At 36.5% G+C, this 18,581-nt stretch overlaps 2 protein-coding genes across 2 annotated transcripts in view; one reads left to right on the top strand and one right to left on the bottom strand.

The window, feature by feature from the left end:
• Nucleotides 1–18,581, bottom strand: part of LOC129754512 (transmembrane protein fend-like) — a 467,116-nt gene that overhangs the window by 198,620 nt on the left and 249,915 nt on the right. The window lies entirely within an intron of this gene.
• Nucleotides 2,948–4,884, top strand: LOC129754538 (uncharacterized). Its single transcript, XM_055750679.1, has 3 exons — nt 2,948–4,128; nt 4,339–4,564; nt 4,625–4,884. Exons 1-3 carry the CDS (start codon nt 3,995–3,997, stop codon nt 4,808–4,810), a joined length of 546 nt encoding a protein of 181 aa, XP_055606654.1. The 5' UTR covers nt 2,948–3,994; the 3' UTR covers nt 4,811–4,884.

Raw genomic sequence — 18,581 nt, 5'->3', positions numbered from 1 at the left:
TTTACTGTTATCAAGCGCACACATAATATTTTTTATGCATTTTGATGATGTTAGGGCATCCGCAGCAATCGCGAGCAAAGTGAAAATGCTCACGAGTTTAATCACTTCCATACCGCACCGGGAGTTAGTATGAAGGTGAGCAAAATAGGGCCGATGCCAACGGGACCGACAAAATCACCAAATTTGCTCACTAGAAAGGGGCGAGAGCAAACATGCACTGAAAAAATTCTACCGTTTTGAGCAGAATTAAACAAACGATGTCGCAGCGTGTAGATGTTTGTTGATATTCATTTTAAGAAAAAAAAATTGTATCAGATTAAAATTGTGGATGGTTTTTTTTTTAATAACCAGTTAAATTCGCAATTTCGTTACATTTTTTCGGGGTTTTCCAAGAATTGAACGAGAAAGTGTAAATGCTGGTTCTGATGGTGAGTTATTTATTTTGTATTTTATACTGTTTTTGACTTTTTTCTACCTATGAATTTTGATAACATTTTTTTCCTTTCTCACTCAATTTCAGATAAACAAACTTGAAGCATCGTAATTTGTGAACAAAAATGGTCACTCGGAGTTTCTCGGAGTAATAATAATCGAAACCAGTGCGCTGTGCAGGATTTTTGTATCCAACCGGCCAATATGAGTGGCATTCCAGTACTGTCCCTACCGATTCGGCTTTCGGAACGAGGTCCAATAAGTTTGCAACTAATGGGACCCAGTTTTTCGGAGCAGCAATTATTTCAATCAGCACGTTGAATAGAAAAAGAAGTTGACGATTTTTTAGAAAAGTATGATTTTAATATAAATATAATAAACAAATAAAGTTGAATTTTAGTTGAATTGTTTGGTTTGTTGAATTTTGTTTGTCGGGTCCATTTGTTAGGAAATATAAGTGCCCGGCGTTTTGAAGCAAAATCGAGCTTAATTCGAAAATATATTCTTATCTGAACTTATTTTATTCAATCAAGTCGTCCTACAATTCAATAAGTTTTTTAACACAATCCAGCAAACGGGTGACACGGAATTGGAAACACCGTAAGGGAAACTCAACGCTTTACAACCACCACCGGTTGAAAGCGATGTCCTATAGATATGATGACGAGGCCAAGCGAAGCAAACATCCTGCTCGGAAGTTCTTGCTGCATCCGTCATCGGACCCGATTGCTGGTGTTCGAAGCTGCTTGGCCTTGCTGCTTCTGTATGGCATGTTCAACCAGGATGTAGACTTTGACGTCACGATACGGATAGCAGCTATCCCGTCACCCCCAGGGCCCCCAGGCCCTTTTAAGACCAACATTCATCGAAATTTGAGCAAAAAACTGACGACTCCGGAAATTTACTCGGTACGTATTAATTTAAATTTAGATTTTCTTCAAAAGTTTTCTCAGTGCAATGCTAAATTTAAAAATTATTATGCTACCGCCCGGTGCACGAAAGAGTGTGTATCCCAAAACTGGTCCGCTGAAATGAGCAAAACCGGGCCGCTTATACTCACTTATTGGTGCGTTTGCTCTTAGAGATTGAGTAAAAAAAAAAGTATGAAATAATTTCTTTCAGTTCAGAAGATATCAGTATACAGCAAAAAATAATGTAACGATAGACGATGTAATTTATGGAGATGATGTAGCATTAGAGATTTCTGCTTCAATAATACGTCTAAACGATGTACACAAAGCGAATACGTCGTGTAGTGTAATATCCAAATTTTCTATGTGATATCGCATCGAGTAGTCAATGTTTTCCTCAATTGACGTTCGAATGGTTTTCATTTTAAAAAGTAAAAAACAGATTACTGACCTAAGCTGTATTTGTTTTGCTTGTAAGTACTACCAAAATTTAATAAAAATGTAAGCAAATCAATAGCTTCAAATATAATTTCATCATTTTTCGTTTTTAGGAAATTCGGGCCCTGCATTAGCGGTACAAAAATTACGCATTGATTTCAAACAACCGGATACATCAGGCGATGTAATATTAAGTAACATTTGCGACTCAAGTTATGTGTAGGTATTTGATGTAATATCACAACACTTTTTTTGCTGTGTCAAATGATCGGTGACTAATAATTGTGTGTGACTCATGATTGTGGGGGGACTGTATCTCGAACCATTTCATTGTTTCTTATCTTCTGGTCCTACAAGATCATATTCTTTTCCAATTTCAGAAAAAGCTGTGCTGTGAAGCGTAGATTCTTCAACTAACTAGTAAGTACACTTCAATATGAAATTTGAATTTGACTGTTTGATTGAATCTATTTCAAATCGAAAGGTTCTATACCTCTAGCTTTTATTGTTGTACCTTAGAAAGTAAATAAATGATTTTTTTTGTTTGCAGCATTGAAACTAATAAGCTGTGGTTTTTCAAGGACAACAGTGCAATTTTGTGATCGCTACCAGTAGTCATCGTTTGGCAAATCGAGAAAAATATCATCATGAGAAGGAAACAAGCTCACGAGGTTAACCAAGTTACCGAAAGTTTTAATGCTCTAGCAGCTAAAAGTAGTGAACCGGCTATCGACATGGAAATAACCGTGGATGACCTCATCAATATTACGACAACTGGGAGGTGGTATGAACATAAGGAAATTGCTATTATTGCAAAAGATCTCATCGATCAGTACGGTTATAAATATGAGGAGCAATTCGAAATTGTTGGCTCTCTGACACAACACGGAGAAAAAAGACGACAGTTGTTCCAATTATTTCAGCTTGTTATACCAATGATCGAAATGCAGTTGATTTTTTCGCCTTTAACTACTTATATAATAGATTCAACTACAAACTTCTAATTGTCTTTCCGCAATCAACTATCAATATAATGCATTCAACTGTATGATTTATTTTATGCATTCAACTATAAGTACAATATATTCGACTACAAACTGCTGATTGGCCTTATGCAATCAACTATGAATATAATAGATTCAATTGTAATGGTATAATTGATTCAATTGTAATGGTATAATTGGTTCAACTGTAGATATGATAGATTCAACTACAATTGTATGATTGATTTTAGGCATTTAACTATAAATATAATAGATTCAAATGTGTGGTGTTATTGATTCAACTGTTAATATGATAGATTCAACTGTGGTGGTATAATTGATTCAATTGTCAATATGATAGATTCAACTACAATTGTATCATTGATTTTAGGCATTCAACTATAAATATAATAGATTCAACTATAAACTGCTAGTAGACTCTATGCAATCAACTATAATAATAGAATTGGCACCACTGTTATTTTTCATCGACTATCCACAATTATTTTTGCCACCATTTTCGGGAAAGTTTTTAGGCACTCGCGTTGCCGTCGTTGCGTGCCGTCTCGTCGTTGCAGCTTTTTCGCATTGTTTTTTTTTTCGTCCTTCGCCGTTTTTCTCGAAAAGGAGTCCGTGAAAGCCGTGGCCACCTGCAAGCAATAAGCTTTGTCCTCCCAATAAGCCCTTATCCGTGCTCGTCGAATGTCCGGAAAATATTTTGCGTAAGAATTTCAATCAAAGCTGCTGGTCGTACCCCATTAGCCAAAAGAAAACAACCATTTACCTCCGGAACGACCGGATCGGAAGCTGCCCGAGATACCGAAAGAACCGAAATAAAAGGATTTAGTGCGAGGTATTCAGTACAGTTCAGGCGTTCAGTTCTCCCACCGAAACTCCCGGTGCTAGCGATGGTAGCGGTCTTTAACAACAACGTCTCCAAAGCAGCGGAAAAATCGTCTTTTTTCTTCGTGAACACCATCAGGAGGCTGTTCTGAGCCGCCGTTAAAGTGATGTGGTGCTGGGGCAGCAGTAACTGGCACCGATGGAAAAATGAAACCGCTGTCAGCTGCCGAAAATCGGTTCATCAGCGGAATCGACGCGGATTTCAAGAAAAAGTAGTGTGTGTGTTTCTGGTAGTGGTCAATAGTGCCGTTGCTGGTTGTTTCTAGTACGCATCGGTCGTAAATCGCCACCGATCGTACGACTTCCCCAGCGGTAGTGGATGTAGTCATGTTGCTGATGCTCACCCAGTTGGCATTGAAGGACGAGTACAAACGGGCGGCCTGCCAAACTGTGGACCGAAACCATCACTATCAAGGATGTGTGCTGCTTATGGATCCCCCAGGAGACTTCCAAAAGCTTTCGTGAGTTTTTGTATTTTGTTTTTTTTTCAGGTTAGATTTCTTCCTGCAATAAAGAAAACTCAGTTTTGAATAGTTCCATATCCAAATATTTATAAAATATAAGTATGGAATTATAAAGTAAATCATATAGTTCAATTTTAAATCACATCATTCCAAACGCATTTGATTCAATAGAATTTTTCATGATGGTCTCTTTTTTAATAATTCCAGAATATTCCCTCGGCATCAAAGTATCACCAAAGCAGAATCCACGACAGCGAAAGGCAACGCAAGCTGTCGGTACGGACAACTAGACGAACAGCTAGATCAAACAACTGCTTTAAACAGGCTACCGAACAGGGATACCGATCACCATCTAGAACAGAACAAACACAATCCTTGTCGAACAAGAACAGCTGTACCTAGGTTTTCCCCCGGAGTGTCGTGTGTCAGAATGGTTAGTAGTATCTTTTGTTAGATTTTATTGGTTACTATAATTGAATTTTCTCTCCACCAGGTCAATCCCCACTGGCTGCTGAAGCTTCTTAGGACGCCTTCCGGGAACGACTTATTACACAAAATCATGCATGGAGTTGCGAACAGCAGACGGAAATCGAGACTTCTGGTCAGCTCTTATTCCAGGATCGTGGCGGCAAACAATTGTTGGATGCTAAAACAAACTAGATGCGAAATGCTAAAATAATTAATTTGAAAAAATAAAACGTAGCCATTAAATTATTCCGAAAGAAAACCTCTTAAGATATCATAACTCCTAATATAAACAGAAGATAAATTTACATTTATAGTAGATCTCATTGAATTAATCATAGAAATATAATTCAATCTATCATATTTACAATTAAACCAATCATATTATTATAATTGAATTTATTGTATTTATAATTAAATCAATCATATTATTACAGTTGAATTTATCATATTTACAATTAAATCAATCATATTATTACAGTTGAATCTACTATAATTATTGTTGAATGTATGACATCAATCACCGATTATACTTGAATCTATCATACTTATAGTTGAGTGCACAAAATCAATCATATCGGTATAATTGAATCTATTATATGCATTGTTGAACACACAAAAACAATCTGATAATCTATTGTATATATAATTGAAAGTTTGATATTTATAGTTAGCCGAGAATTAATCAGAAATATAATTGAATAAAAGTGGATTATTGTTAAAAAATACTATACTTTTTTCTCCGTGAACTCACTACATTTCTAAAAAAGTCGAATGTGAAAAAAGGCCCTATTTTCACTATGTACAACATCAACAACGACCATTGGGTTACGTTTTGTTTAACGTACTACAATGGTAAAATGTGTGTCTTATTTAAAAATTCGCTAGGCGAAGAAAATCCGGATTTCTCAGAAGAAATAAAAGCTGAAATAGTAGCCGAGTTTGGCGGAATCGTATTTAAAACTCACGGCGCAAAAGAGCAAACCGATGGAAGCAGTTGTGGTCCTATGTCCTTGAGAAATATGGAGCTTATCATGCAAGGGTTGCAATATGAGAAGACATCATTTATCAACAATTTTGCAAACGTAAAATTCTGCTCTCAAGGTGAGGTTGAAGGTATTACACAAAAATTTGGAGCAAATCTCGAGAAAAAGATGTTCCAAAAGTTAGATTCTTATGTTGAGAAATTGATACAAGATGAAAAATATTCAGAGTTTAAGGAATATTTTCGTCAACTAATCGATACCTGCTGCACGTTTATTGATACGTCGAAGTCTGTGGAGCAATATCGCAAACTTTTACAAGAAGAAATTGGTCAGTTAGACAAAGATCCAAACTATGTTTTGAATCAGGAAGCTTTGGAAGCAGCTCGAAACAATGTTTTGGATGATGATAAAGTTAAAAAAATGATTAAAGATGGAATCGAACATCAATTTGCGAAACCAGGAGACAGCGATGGTATTGGTTTAGATGTGCCGGAAAAATATCGATCACAGATGGAAAAAATTACTGAAATTTTCTATTTCCTAGAAAAAAGTGAAAGAAATGAACAACTCGATACGCGCTTGCAAGTAATTTGTACAAAGCTAGGTTTAGAGATTGGTAAAATTAAGCAGTTTTTCGATATGAAGAAAATATCTCAAGAGGATACAAAAAAAGACCAAGAAGACGTTTTAGCTCCGAAACCCGTACACAAAATAACGGAAGCCCTACCATCCTTCAAAAGTAAGACTGTCTCGGAAGTTTCTAAAAAGTCTTTGAAACAGTTATTATCAGAGCTAACATTAGATATGAATGTAGATGAACTGTCTAGTTCTTCAACTACAGCACAAAACAAGAATTCCAAAGAAATTCAACAGATAGAAGAGACTTTTAATGAAATTAAAAAGCTTTCCCTAAGATGGCGAGATAAAACTGCGCTAGAAATCTCCGCGTGGGCCAAGGAGAAAAAAACGAATAAGCTTAGAGAGCAAGATTTGTATGAAGCCATATCAGTGATGGATCAAGCAAATGCACTAGTCACTGGTGGAGACTACCTAAGGGATACTCAAATTTTGTCAGTTTTAATTTTTCTGCAATCCAAACAAAACAAAGGTAAACTTTGTCAAATCATCACCGGAGAGGGTAAAACAACTATTGTGTCTTTGCTTGCCACATTGAAGGTCCTTCAAGGCGAGCAGGTAGACGTTATTACTAGCAACCCTGTTCTTGCTCAACAAGGAATCGCTAATAGGGAAAACTTTTATGGATTATTTGGCATAAGTGTGGCCACCAATAACTCGGATGCATCTTATAGGCAAGGACCGAGGCTATGCTACACGGCAGATGTTGTGTATGGCAGCATAGGCAATTTTCAAACAGATTTCCTTAGGGATACATTCGAAGGCTTGAGGACACGTGGCAGACGAAGGTTTAGCAGTGTCATCTTGGATGAAGTCGATAGTATGTTGGTAGATAATGGCGGGTATATTGCTAAGTTGGCAGGCCCTTTTCCTGGCATAGATCTTTTGAAATATGTGTACATTAAAATTTGGCAAGAGCTTCACAAGGCGGAACAACAGTTGTGTGAAGACTTTGAGCGGAAATTGAATGAAAAGAAAACTGAACTGGAGACAAAAACAGGCGTATCAGAAGATCTATTGCAACTTGAGTACGAGAGATTCAAGGTAGAAATTATTGAACAACAAGAGGATGACCTAAAGAAAAAGATAAAGGCAACCAATCCAATTGATATAGAATTGATACCCGCTCATTTGATGGCATACGCCGAAGATATGCTTGAAAAGTGGATTGATAACGCCATTAAGGCTAAATATCAATTCAATGAGAACGAACAATATGTGATCAAAAAACTACACAATGAAGATGTTATAGTACCTGTTGATTACCAGAATACGGGCGTAACACTTGCAAATACCATATGGGCTAATGGACTTCATCAGTTCGTGCAGCTGAAGCATAACTTACAACTTACTTCGGAAAGCCTGACAAGCTCTTTCATTTCGAATATCGGATACATTAAGCTTTACAATAACACTTCTGGCTTTACTTTCCTCTCTTCTGGCAGCGCTGGTTTTTGATCGACCGTCTTGTTTTATTGTCCCGCAGTTTTATTGAAATATTTACTAGAAATACGTATTTTTTAATCTGTGATGAGTTTAAGTGGCGTTATTTAGTGTTCAGTGTGCAAAACCGTACTATGATTTTCTACTTTAAATTGTCCTAAATGTGTTAAAATTGAGTTTTCCTTTGTGCCGTAACACGTAAAAAAAAAACATACCCCAAGCATTCGTGTAGTGAGCTGTGTATTGAAAGTCACTCCTCTAGGTTGGTGAGTAAAGTGAACTTTCTTTCTTATTACTTTTCACAACTAACATTCTCAAGAGTATATTGCACAGCAACAAATCGTTGACCAAGCATATATCTCAACCGTATCTGCATGCGTCCACCGTTTGTCGGTCTATCTGAGTAAAAAAAACTGCCGCTGTTCAACTTCTTGTGGTTCTATCATTTGCTCAGCTGTTAGTAAATCTCGTCGCTGAGCGGTGTAGTATTTGGCCAACCTCGGGGCACTTGCAAGTAGTGCGAAAGTGTGTGTCTCTGTTATTAGCGCACTTCAAAGGGTTGTGTTTCTTACACTTGCTAGCTTGTTAGTCAATCTCGATCGCTAGCGGTGAAGATTAGGCAAACGCAGCCAGCGCACATGAGTAGGTACGAAAGTATTGTTGCTTCCGTCAGTAGCACACATTGTTGGAACTAGCGTGTGCTGGTTTTAATGGTGACTCGTCACTTGTATTCTTGATAGTCGTACACAGTGCAACATAAACTTGAAAATTGTTCTTTTTGGAAAGCAATGATTTTTCTTTTGTTTTAAAATTAGATTTTTATTAGATTTTTTTTTTGTGCGTTTAATATTATGTAATCAATTTTTTTTTTATTTCAAGCGCTTTAAATTACATTATCTTTAATTTCGTACACACACATTATTTAGGTTTGTCTTTGTCCTTAAAATTTAATTTGAGTTGCGATTTTGACATTGAACCCTTTTAAATAACGCTTTTAATTAAATAGTTCTCATCTCCGTACATACATATAATTTAAGATAGCTTAGGGTTTTTTTAATTAAATTTTTGTTCCTCTTTTCATAACAGTCTTTCCTTTTTAATATTTATTGTGTTGTTTTCTTAAATAATCCTAGTTTTAGTTGTGCATTTATTAAAAATAAATTTATAAGTCTCTTATTTCTTAATTTTAATAATTTCTAGCTTTAGTTGTGCGTTTCATCAAACGAGTTAGTTCCTTTTAGCTTTTAATCGTTGTATTATGGCGATGGCGAACATGGAATGTGATGACGAAGTTATCTGTATAGAGTGTAATAATACTGAAAATAATCTTGATAAAATACTTACTTGTGCATATTGTTTCAAGAGCGTTCATCTTCGGTGCAAAAATTTGATTGGCAGTGCAGCTCGCAAAATGAAAGCGCAGCAATACTTTTGCGATGCCAACTGTGCATGTATTTACGCCAAAATAATAAGTTTACGGAAAGATCATGGAACTATTATCGAAAATATCCATACTAAAATTGAAACGACCGTTTATAATGTGGTTTCACATGAATTGACCTCAATCAAAACAGATATGAGATCAGTTACTACTGCGATAGAGGCTTCGCAGGAATTTTTGTCCACGAAATTCGATGAAATTCAGACTGATTTCAAAGACATAAAACTCCGAAACGATGCTCTTGAAAAAGAAGTAACTGACCTCAAATCTAAGCATTCAAATCTTTCTAATCAGGTCCTTAAATTAGAAGTAAACCTCGACCGATTTAACCGGGAAGCTGTTTCTAAAAACCTCATGATCTTCGGAATGCCATACAAAAATGGAGAAAATACACAAGAACTTGTACGCAAAACATGTTGCACTTTTGGCTACGAGCTTAAAACTGAGTCCATTTTAAACGCTGTTAGGTTAATATCCTCGAACAAACCCAATGAAAAGTGTCCACCGATCAAAGTTTTATTAAAAGATACAGTCATAAAAGAAGAAATTTTTAGTAAAAAAAAAATTTTTTGGGAAACTTGCCTCTTCTTCAATAGATCCTTTATTAGTAGTTGATGGTAAAGCGCTTAACGTCACAATAAGGGATGAATTGACGCCCTTATATATGGAAATTCTAACTGAATTGCGCGAATATCAAGATTTAATTGGAGCCAAATACATCTGGCCCGGAAGAAATGGTGCCATTCTGGTCAAACAAACAGAAAATTCAAAACCTGATATAATTAAAACTAAACTCGAAATGAATCGTTATATGAGCATGCATGTCACTCAGCAAGGAAATAACACATCTACGATTCCAAATGAAAGTCCTTCACCCAAACGAAAAAGGAACAATGCTGATCCACGATCAAAATAAGATCTTAAATCTACAACTGTTTGAAACTTTTATATATTTTATTCAATGGATAGTTTAATTAATAGATACCACGAAAATGTAGAAGATTTTAATTTAAGTAGTTTTAATAATGATTCAAGATCCTTTAGAATTTTGCAATGGAATGTACGTAGTATGAATAATTTAGATAAATTTGATTGCATATTACAAACTATTGATCATTTTAATGTTTGTATCGATGTTATTGTTATTTGTGAAACTTGGCTTGGTAAAGATAACTGTTGTATTTACAACATTCCGGGATATACATCTATTTTCTCTTGCCGTGATCAACCATATGGAGGCCTAGCTATGTATATAAAAACAAATTTGAATTTTAAAACTACTGAAAATATAACTTTTGATGGCTTTCACCGAATAAGTGTCGAAATCTGTACAAGTGGTCAAGTAATTTGTGTTCATGGCGTATATAGACCCCCTGCATTTTCGTTTAACAAGTTTTGTGATCAAATTGAATCTCTTCTAACGTCTGTTGCTGATAATCACTCCTGCTTTATTGTAGGTGATTTAAACGTTCCTGTGAATCTGGTTAATTTGAATACCGTAGCAAAATATAGATCTATCTTAGAATCTTTTGGATACGCTTGTACAAACACATTTCCTACTAGGCCAACAACTCGGAATATTCTAGATCACGTAATATCGAAGCAAATTGACTTAGATCGATTGAAAAATGATACAATCTTTTCTGATGTTAGTGACCATCTACAAATACTCACGTCCTTCAATTTATTAGGTGATAAAAATGTAACAATTCTAAGAAAAGAGATAGTTGACTACGCTAAACTAAACAGCTTATTTGTGAATTATTTAAACAGTATTCAACTACCAGAAAGTGTTGATGAAGGCCTACAAGAAATCACATCAACTTACAATCGCTTTGTGAAAGTTTCTACTCGTACACTTAATAAAAGGGTAAAACTTAAAGGTAATTGCTGTCCGTGGATGACATTTGACCTGTGGACACTCATCAAAATAAAAGATAATTATTTAAAACGATCAAAAAAGCATCCTAATGATAACAATTTGAAAGAGATGTTAATTCATTTAAATAAAAAAGTGAGTGCAAAAAAACAAGAATGTAAAAGGCTCTATTACGAGCGCTTATTAAATAATTCTCCGCATTCTAAGCTCTGGAAAAACATAAATACGCTCTTAGGTAAATCTAAAACGACTTCCTCAATCAACCTTTCAGATGAAAGAGGTGTTATAACCAATAGTACACAGATTTGTGAGAAATTTAACAAACATTTTTCCACAATTGGAAAGAACCTGGCTAAAGAGATTCCAATAGACACTGAAAATGATCATTTGTCTCATATCGCACAGGTAGAAAATACAATCTTCTTACGACCCGCTAATGTAAACGAGGTTCGATTAGTTATTTTTTCACTTAAAAATAAAAAGGGTCATGGACCAGATGGCTTCCCTGTTAATGTCCTAAAAAACAACCATGAAACATTCTCGTACATACTCACACAATATTTTAACCAAATATTAGAGTCAGGAGTTTTCCCGAACTGTCTAAAAATTGCGAAAGTTATCCCTGTTTTTAAGGCTGGCGATTCGCTTGACGTCAATAACTATCGTCCTATCTCGACCTTAAACGTTTTTAGTAAAGTGTTCGAGAAGCTTCTTGTTAATAGGATTGTAGACTTTCTAAATCAGAACAATATACTCTATAAACTGCAATATGGATTTAGATCAGGCTCGAGCACTCAAATTGCCATCTCAGAATTAGTGGAATCTATCATATGTAAAATAGAGTCAAAAAATGTTGTTGGGGCATTGTTTTTGGATCTCAAAAAAGCTTTCGACACTCTAAATCATGACATATTATTGTCCAAATTGCATAAATACGGGATAAGAGGAACAGCAAATAATATCCTTCGTAGCTACCTAGAAGATCGCAAGCAGTTTGTGGCTATTGAAAATACAAGAAGCGAATTAAGAAATATTGATATCGGTGTACCACAAGGGAGTAATATCGGGCCATTACTTTTCCTCTTATATGTAAATGATTTATGTAACCTTCAACTTAAAGGCACAGCACGTTTATTTGCCGATGATACAGCAATTTTTTATTCAGAAACTTCACCTGATATTATAATTCAGCACATTGAAGACGACCTAAAACTGCTTTCAAAATATTTCAATTCAAACCTACTTTCACTTAATTATACAAAAACCAAATACATGTTGTTTCGTTCTTCACATAAAAAACTGCCTCGTACTAATGACCCAGCTATGAATGGTAATACGATTGAGAGAGTTAATTGTTTCAAATACTTAGGAATTTACTTAGATGAAACTCTTTCATGGAATCGTCAAATTGAACACCTGGAAAAAAAAAATTACTCCTCTTTGCGGTGTTCTTTGGAAACTGAGAAATTTTGTTCCCCAACATGTTCTCTTTAAATTTTATTTTGCGTTTATTCACTCTCATTTGAACTACCTTGTTATGATATGGGGAAGAGCTTCTTTGTCTCACTTACAGAAACTTCAAACGCTCCAGAATAGATGCTTGAAAAACATCTTAAAACTCCCTTTGTTATTCCCTACCTTTCAGCTATACTCTTTAAGAACGCATAACGTTCTTCCAATATCTGAACTCTGTGATTTGCAAACTGTTATATATATCTATGATAATCTACACTAAATTGAAAATATTCAAAACCTCCATTTTACTACGGGGTTGCGAACACATAATACTCGCCAGTCAGATTTCTTGCAACGAAGCCGATCCACAACATCATTAGGGCAAAAAAGAATTTCGTTTATTGGACCTACTAAATACAACACCTTACCAACTGATATTAAAAACATAACCAATCGTTCCATGTTCAAAACCAAAGTGATACAGCTTTTGAAAGAAAAATTGAACCATTAAAACAGTCGATCATCAACCAGTCTTTGTTTTGCTTACCTTTTGTATATTTGTAGCGTTAATTTCTAATATTATTATTCTTTAAAAAATTATAGTTTGTATTTTTATCTTATTAAATTATTGAACATAACTTGATAAAATTAGTAAATATAATTAGTGTAATAGTAAATAAAGTATAATGAATCTCTTCAGAGGAAATTATTTTCCATTGAGATTCATATTGTAGTCAATTTAGTTAAATAATACATTTCCTCGCACGACATTAAAAAATTTTGTGTTCTCAGCATGATTAAAATTTGCTCGCGTTAACTTTTATTATCATTGCTGCCAGACATGCTGAGAACAGTAGCGTCCATTACCAGGGGGCTCAATTGAGCCTTTTGGTGTGGGGGAGTGTGGTGGGCCGCTACATATATATATAAAAAAAAAGACGAAGTTCATGCTGGCCTGCGGTTCTGAGACCGACCGAACCAGTCGTGAGATCCGGCGGTGAATTATCAGCAGAAGTTGTGCCTCCTATGGACCCCCAAGCAACTGCAGTCGAGAAGACTTAGCCCTCGCACGAAAAGTAACCTGTACACGACGCTTGTGACTAATAAAAATCCCGGCAAGCTAGCTCAGTAGCAAGAGACTCCTCGAGCTGGGTCTCAGAGTCGGCTTACTACTGGGTAATCGGAGGACCTACGCGAACAAACTTTACACAAAATACTATCACAATTCTTTCACAATAATTACAACAATCAATTTGAATTAGGGGAAATGAATTTATTAAATTAAATACAAGACTTTAACTTAAAAAGTGATTTAAGACTTCTACTTTGCTTTTATTAAAGACTTTTAGTGAGTGTGGTGTGGGTATGGGTGTGGTATAAAATTGATGAGGACGTACCGGTACGATTTCTGCTGCTGTTTCTGCTGTTGCCGCTGCTGCTGAAGTTGCCTGGTTCCCCTTTCTCGCTCAAGCCGGCCTGTTGTTTTTGGCTAGATTGACGTTGTAAGTTCTTCCTTCCAGGTGGGAGTAAAGTTGGTCCACAGATTACTTTGGATTCTGGGACACGTGGCTAGGTGGTCTTTCTTCGAGTTAGCCTCCTGACTCGTAACGTTATTGGAGCGGAGTCAGGAGAATTACAGGCGTCTCCTCTCGTTGACGCGATCGGTTCGGCCCAGGATCTGGCCAGAGTGACCGAACCGAGAGAGGCCTCCTTTGCGGTTAGGGCTTAGCCCGAGGTATGTTCTCCTTAACGATTATGGCCCTCGAGCCAGAAAACTTAAAGGTCCTTCTACGATTAGACGTAGCAGATCTTAGACCTGCTAGGCCGACACGTGTGCAGTCCTTGGGCACTTCCAAGGAACCAACTGATAGGGTAAAAATAGCGGAATTACCCTACCAAGCCACTTCACAAACTTCGTTTTAAAAATAAAGTTTTGCTCCGATGATGTTGAGCACACGCACGCCTGAACTCGAATGACCCTCTCCTTCCGGATGTGGGTCTTTGACGCTTTTTTTGCTATGCTTGGGCGAGGCGAAATATTTCAGGCGAGGCGAAATGTTCCAGGCAAAGGCGAGGCGAAACATCTATGTTCGCCTTCCAGGCGACGGGGCGAGGCGAACACCCACTTGCATCAACCTGTTCATACCAACCCTCACGAAAGTGTTATACAAAATTCATTTACATAATTTATTATACATATTACATATTTACGATCAACAAAAAAACTAAAATGGAAAAATAAATTAAGGACCGTGACAGCATACAAATAAATTAAAACAAATTGCACCCGTTAAAAAACCAAAGATGCTTTGTAACTGAACGGTTACACGCTGATTAGACCGGTTGTCCTCTACAGGCACGAGACATAAATGTTTTCTTGGAGGACCTGCGAACACTCGGAGTATTCGAGCGACGAGTGTTAAGAACCATCTTTCGTGACGTGCAGAAGTACGGAGTGTGGTGGCGAAGGGTGAACCACGAGTTTTTTTTTGCTCAAGGATCCTCTGCTCACCCACTTCACCAAACAGCTCAATTGAGCTGCCTGGTGTTGACTCCTTGGGCAATAGACGAACTCGCAGCAAATAATAACAATAATAGTAATAATAATTCAAGTTGTTAATTCAAATTCAAATAAATACTATTAATAACTCACTAAATGTCTATTTCCCATATAAAAAAGAAATTTAATAAAAAAAGAAAGTGAGCAAAAATTTATACAAAAAGTGCTTCCCAGTGGATTCGAAATCCTTTGAAGGGAAACCTGATTTAATTGAATAGAAATTGTGATCTAAATATTATTGAAACTAAGCTAAATTTAATCAAATTATATCTATGAGAAAAAAAATAAGTAAATGCATATACAAGAGTTTATAAAATGTTGATATTTAAATATTAAATTATTCAAAATTTTGCTTTGTGGTGGAATTAAGTGTATATATACTCGTTTACTTTGCTTTTCATACAATTTTTCGTTTTGTTTTAAATGATGCTCTATTTTGGATTTCTTTTAAATTTGTTGGAAGTTTATTGAAACAATGAGGTCCGCAAACGGAAAATCTAGTTTGTCCTAGGTTTGTTAATGCTCGATTGTACTGCAGATTATTCCGATTTCGGGTATTATGTAAATGGTTTGGAATAACAACGGTAAGATTATGGTGAGATGAAGAGTTAAACAAAATATTATGTACAAAAATAACTGTATGTAATTCACAAAGTGCAATTCTTGTCGGTATTCCAGTCTTGCTTCTTAGCTTCGCTTTTTATTCTCTCCACTCATTCCCCAGACTGGCTTTCAAGCCACTCAAGCTAAGCACACGTCGTCGTCGTCGCGTCACCGATCCGACATCAAGTGTAAACATCTAATCAGCAGTTTCACAAGTCCGAAGTTTTTGTTTTTGTTTACACCCACAAATAACCAGTTTCGAAAACTCCACCCTTGCAAACAAAAGCCGAGAAAATCAAACATACCAACACTCTCCTTGACTCGTTCCTGTTTCCGCAACTCTTTCACAGCCCAGATCGAATCACACCTTTCAATTAGCGTGTTTGTCTAACTATCTCGTATCGGGATCTCTGTTCAAGGGGACTTCGGTTGAATAAACACATTCCAGGTTCTACTCCGACCATTTCGTAGGAGGGAAAGAGAGATGGATAACAAAAAAGAAAAACAATATTTTCGGGTCCGATGATGCTGTTGTTATACTGATGTGTGCCATACGTGAGATGACAGTTTTTTCAATAATTATCATCCCATACACCAAGCGATGATGATGCCCCGAAACGACAACAAAAACAACAATAACGGCTGCAAATACAGCACATGCTAGAGAGCTGGAAATGTTTGGAAAAGGTTTAGCAAACAAATCTTTGAAAAGGCTTGCTGCATCTCTAGAATGTTATTTGGAAGAGGATGTTTAAAATATTTCTATTCATTCTAAGATTAGTTAATAATAGTTGAGTAATGTTTAATGCTTTAATGCCGAGTTTTCAGTTCGATTAAAGATTGCCGTTAACAATGAGGGGTGCAATGATTTTATGGGAAAAATTTCAAAAACTGGCTACACAAATTTTGATGTTTAACCTAAAACACAGAATTGTACAAAACTTCAGCTCATATAGAGATTACTGTTTTGGAAAAATGTAAAAAAAATGTTTTTCAGATGTCCACAAAAACATGATTAATTTTATCATTTGTGCTTTTTCATTTCTCTAAGTTTTGTCATTATTTGTTACTTTTTGTCCTTATCTATTTCGTTATTTTAATCTCATTTGAAATTTTCATTTTCGTCAATTAGTGATTTGAGGAATTTATAATTTATATAATGTTTGTTTAAAACTCTGTCATTGCTCGATCATGCTTTCTGCTGGACCACTCTAGTGGGAAGTAGAATGATCGCCGTAGTCATGCTTTAATCTGATTGATTTTAACAGTATACATCAAAGCTAAAATTCAGAAATCTAATCGAGAATTGAGAACTAAAATCACTTTTTTCTGATTCTATGTTCCCTTACCCATTTCGCTCAATTTTAGGTGATTTTTGCGGGTAAAACAAATTGAAACTTTTAACGCTTTGAGGTAGTGCAATCGTTTATTTAAAAAATCAAATTAAATTTCTTTTTCAAGTTTAATTAGTATAAAATGCAGGAAAATATTCAGTTAGGCTTCCGCTTTTCCAAATCCGAATTGCCGGGCTTTACGCTTAACCCCGCCTTCAGATTTTGTACAGCCACCTTGTCCACCTTCTTCGCCGCCGAAAGCCAGTTTGTCTTGAACTGCTGCTCGTCCTTAGCAGTTTTTTGGTCTTCTTAAGGTTCCGCTTTACAATAGCCCAGTATTTCTCTATGGGTTGGAGCTCTAGCGTGTTGGGAGGGTTCTTGTCCTTGGGAGTCACCTGCACGTTGATGGCGGCGTACCACCCCATGGCCTTTAAACCGCAATGGCCAAATCCGGCCAAAACAGTACGGAACAACCGTATTTCTTCAGGAAAGGCAGCAGACGTTTATTCAAACACTTTTTCACGTAAATTTCTTGGTTAACAGTCCCGGAAGCTATGAAAATGCTGCTTCTCAAGCCACTGGTACAGATGGCTTGCCAAACCAGATATTTCTTCGCGAACTTTGACAGTTTCATGAGCTTGAAAATATCTGCTACCGTTCCCCTTCCTTTTGCCGTATTAAAATTAAAATTCCTGTCCCGGAAGTTGCTTGTAGTCGGCTTTGACGTAGGTTTCTTCGTCCATTACCACGCAGTCAAACTTCGTCAGCATCGTCGTGTACAGCCTCCGGGATCGCGCTTTGGCCGTCGTATTTTGTTTATCATCGCGATTTGGAGTCACTACCTTCTTGCAAGTCGATAGTCCGGCTCGTTTTTTGGCTCGATGCCCGGTTGTAGACGATACACCCAGCTTATTTGCGGCATCTCGGAGAGAGAGGTTAGGGTTTCGCCTGGAACTACCGGCAACTCTTTTTGTCGTCTCAGCGGCTTCCGGTTTTCGATATCCTTCCGATCCAGACTTCCTGGCTGCCGACAAAAGTTCCCCAAACACTTTAATTACATTTATAACGGTGGATTTGGCAGTTTTTAGCGATTTTGGCAGCTTTGCGTGCGAGTAGCTCGAATTTTCGCGATGCGCGAGCCAAATTTTGATACGCTGCTCTTCTTCCTTGTGTAGCGGTTTGGATAAAATTAAATAATTTTTATTTATTTTTTTTTACTTGAACATCCCTGTGACGAAAGGATGAACACCTAGCCGAAAATAGTCATCCCTGCAAATGCCGATAATCAATTTATTTATAGAACTAATGAACCAAGAGCATAGCCGAGTAGAAGAGAAAAATTTTGGAGAGTAAACAAATCTCTCGACGCACCCCATCAAGAGCGTGACGTCACGAAAAAAAACTCTTTTTCTTCATAAAGCGGATCTGGGTGTTTTAAAAGGATTTGGTGAAACTTTGCTAGAGATATCGCCACCAGCTGATGCATGTCCGGACGTTGACCCCACCAGATGATAGGTCTTATGGTTGTATTGGTAAGAATCGGGAATTAGAATCTACACCCGAGATCGGATATCAATACCTCGAGTTGATTACCAGAAAAATATGTGAAAAAGAAGAGGGTTTTTCGTGAACATTCGTAATCGGATGT

This window comes from Uranotaenia lowii, chromosome 1, assembly GCF_029784155.1.
Source record: "Uranotaenia lowii strain MFRU-FL chromosome 1, ASM2978415v1, whole genome shotgun sequence".
Taxonomy (NCBI): Eukaryota; Metazoa; Arthropoda; class Insecta; order Diptera; family Culicidae; genus Uranotaenia; species Uranotaenia lowii.
Note: the sequence above shows the minus strand (reverse complement) of the source record. Positions and strands in the feature narration are given on the sequence as shown.

What these genes read in the sequence shown, in the direction of transcription:
- LOC129754538 (XM_055750679.1), top strand. Translation starts at nt 3,995, where the DNA reads ATGTTGCTGATGCTCACCCAGTTGGCATTGAAGGACGAGTACAAACGG. An exon ending in GGAGACTTCCAAAAGCTTTC is followed by an intron (nt 4,129 to 4,338) that starts GTGAGTTTTTGT and finishes TAATAATTCCAG; the next exon opens with AATATTCCCTCGGCATCAAA. An exon ending in GAGTGTCGTGTGTCAGAATG is followed by an intron (nt 4,565 to 4,624) that starts GTTAGTAGTATC and finishes TCTCTCCACCAG; the next exon opens with GTCAATCCCCACTGGCTGCT.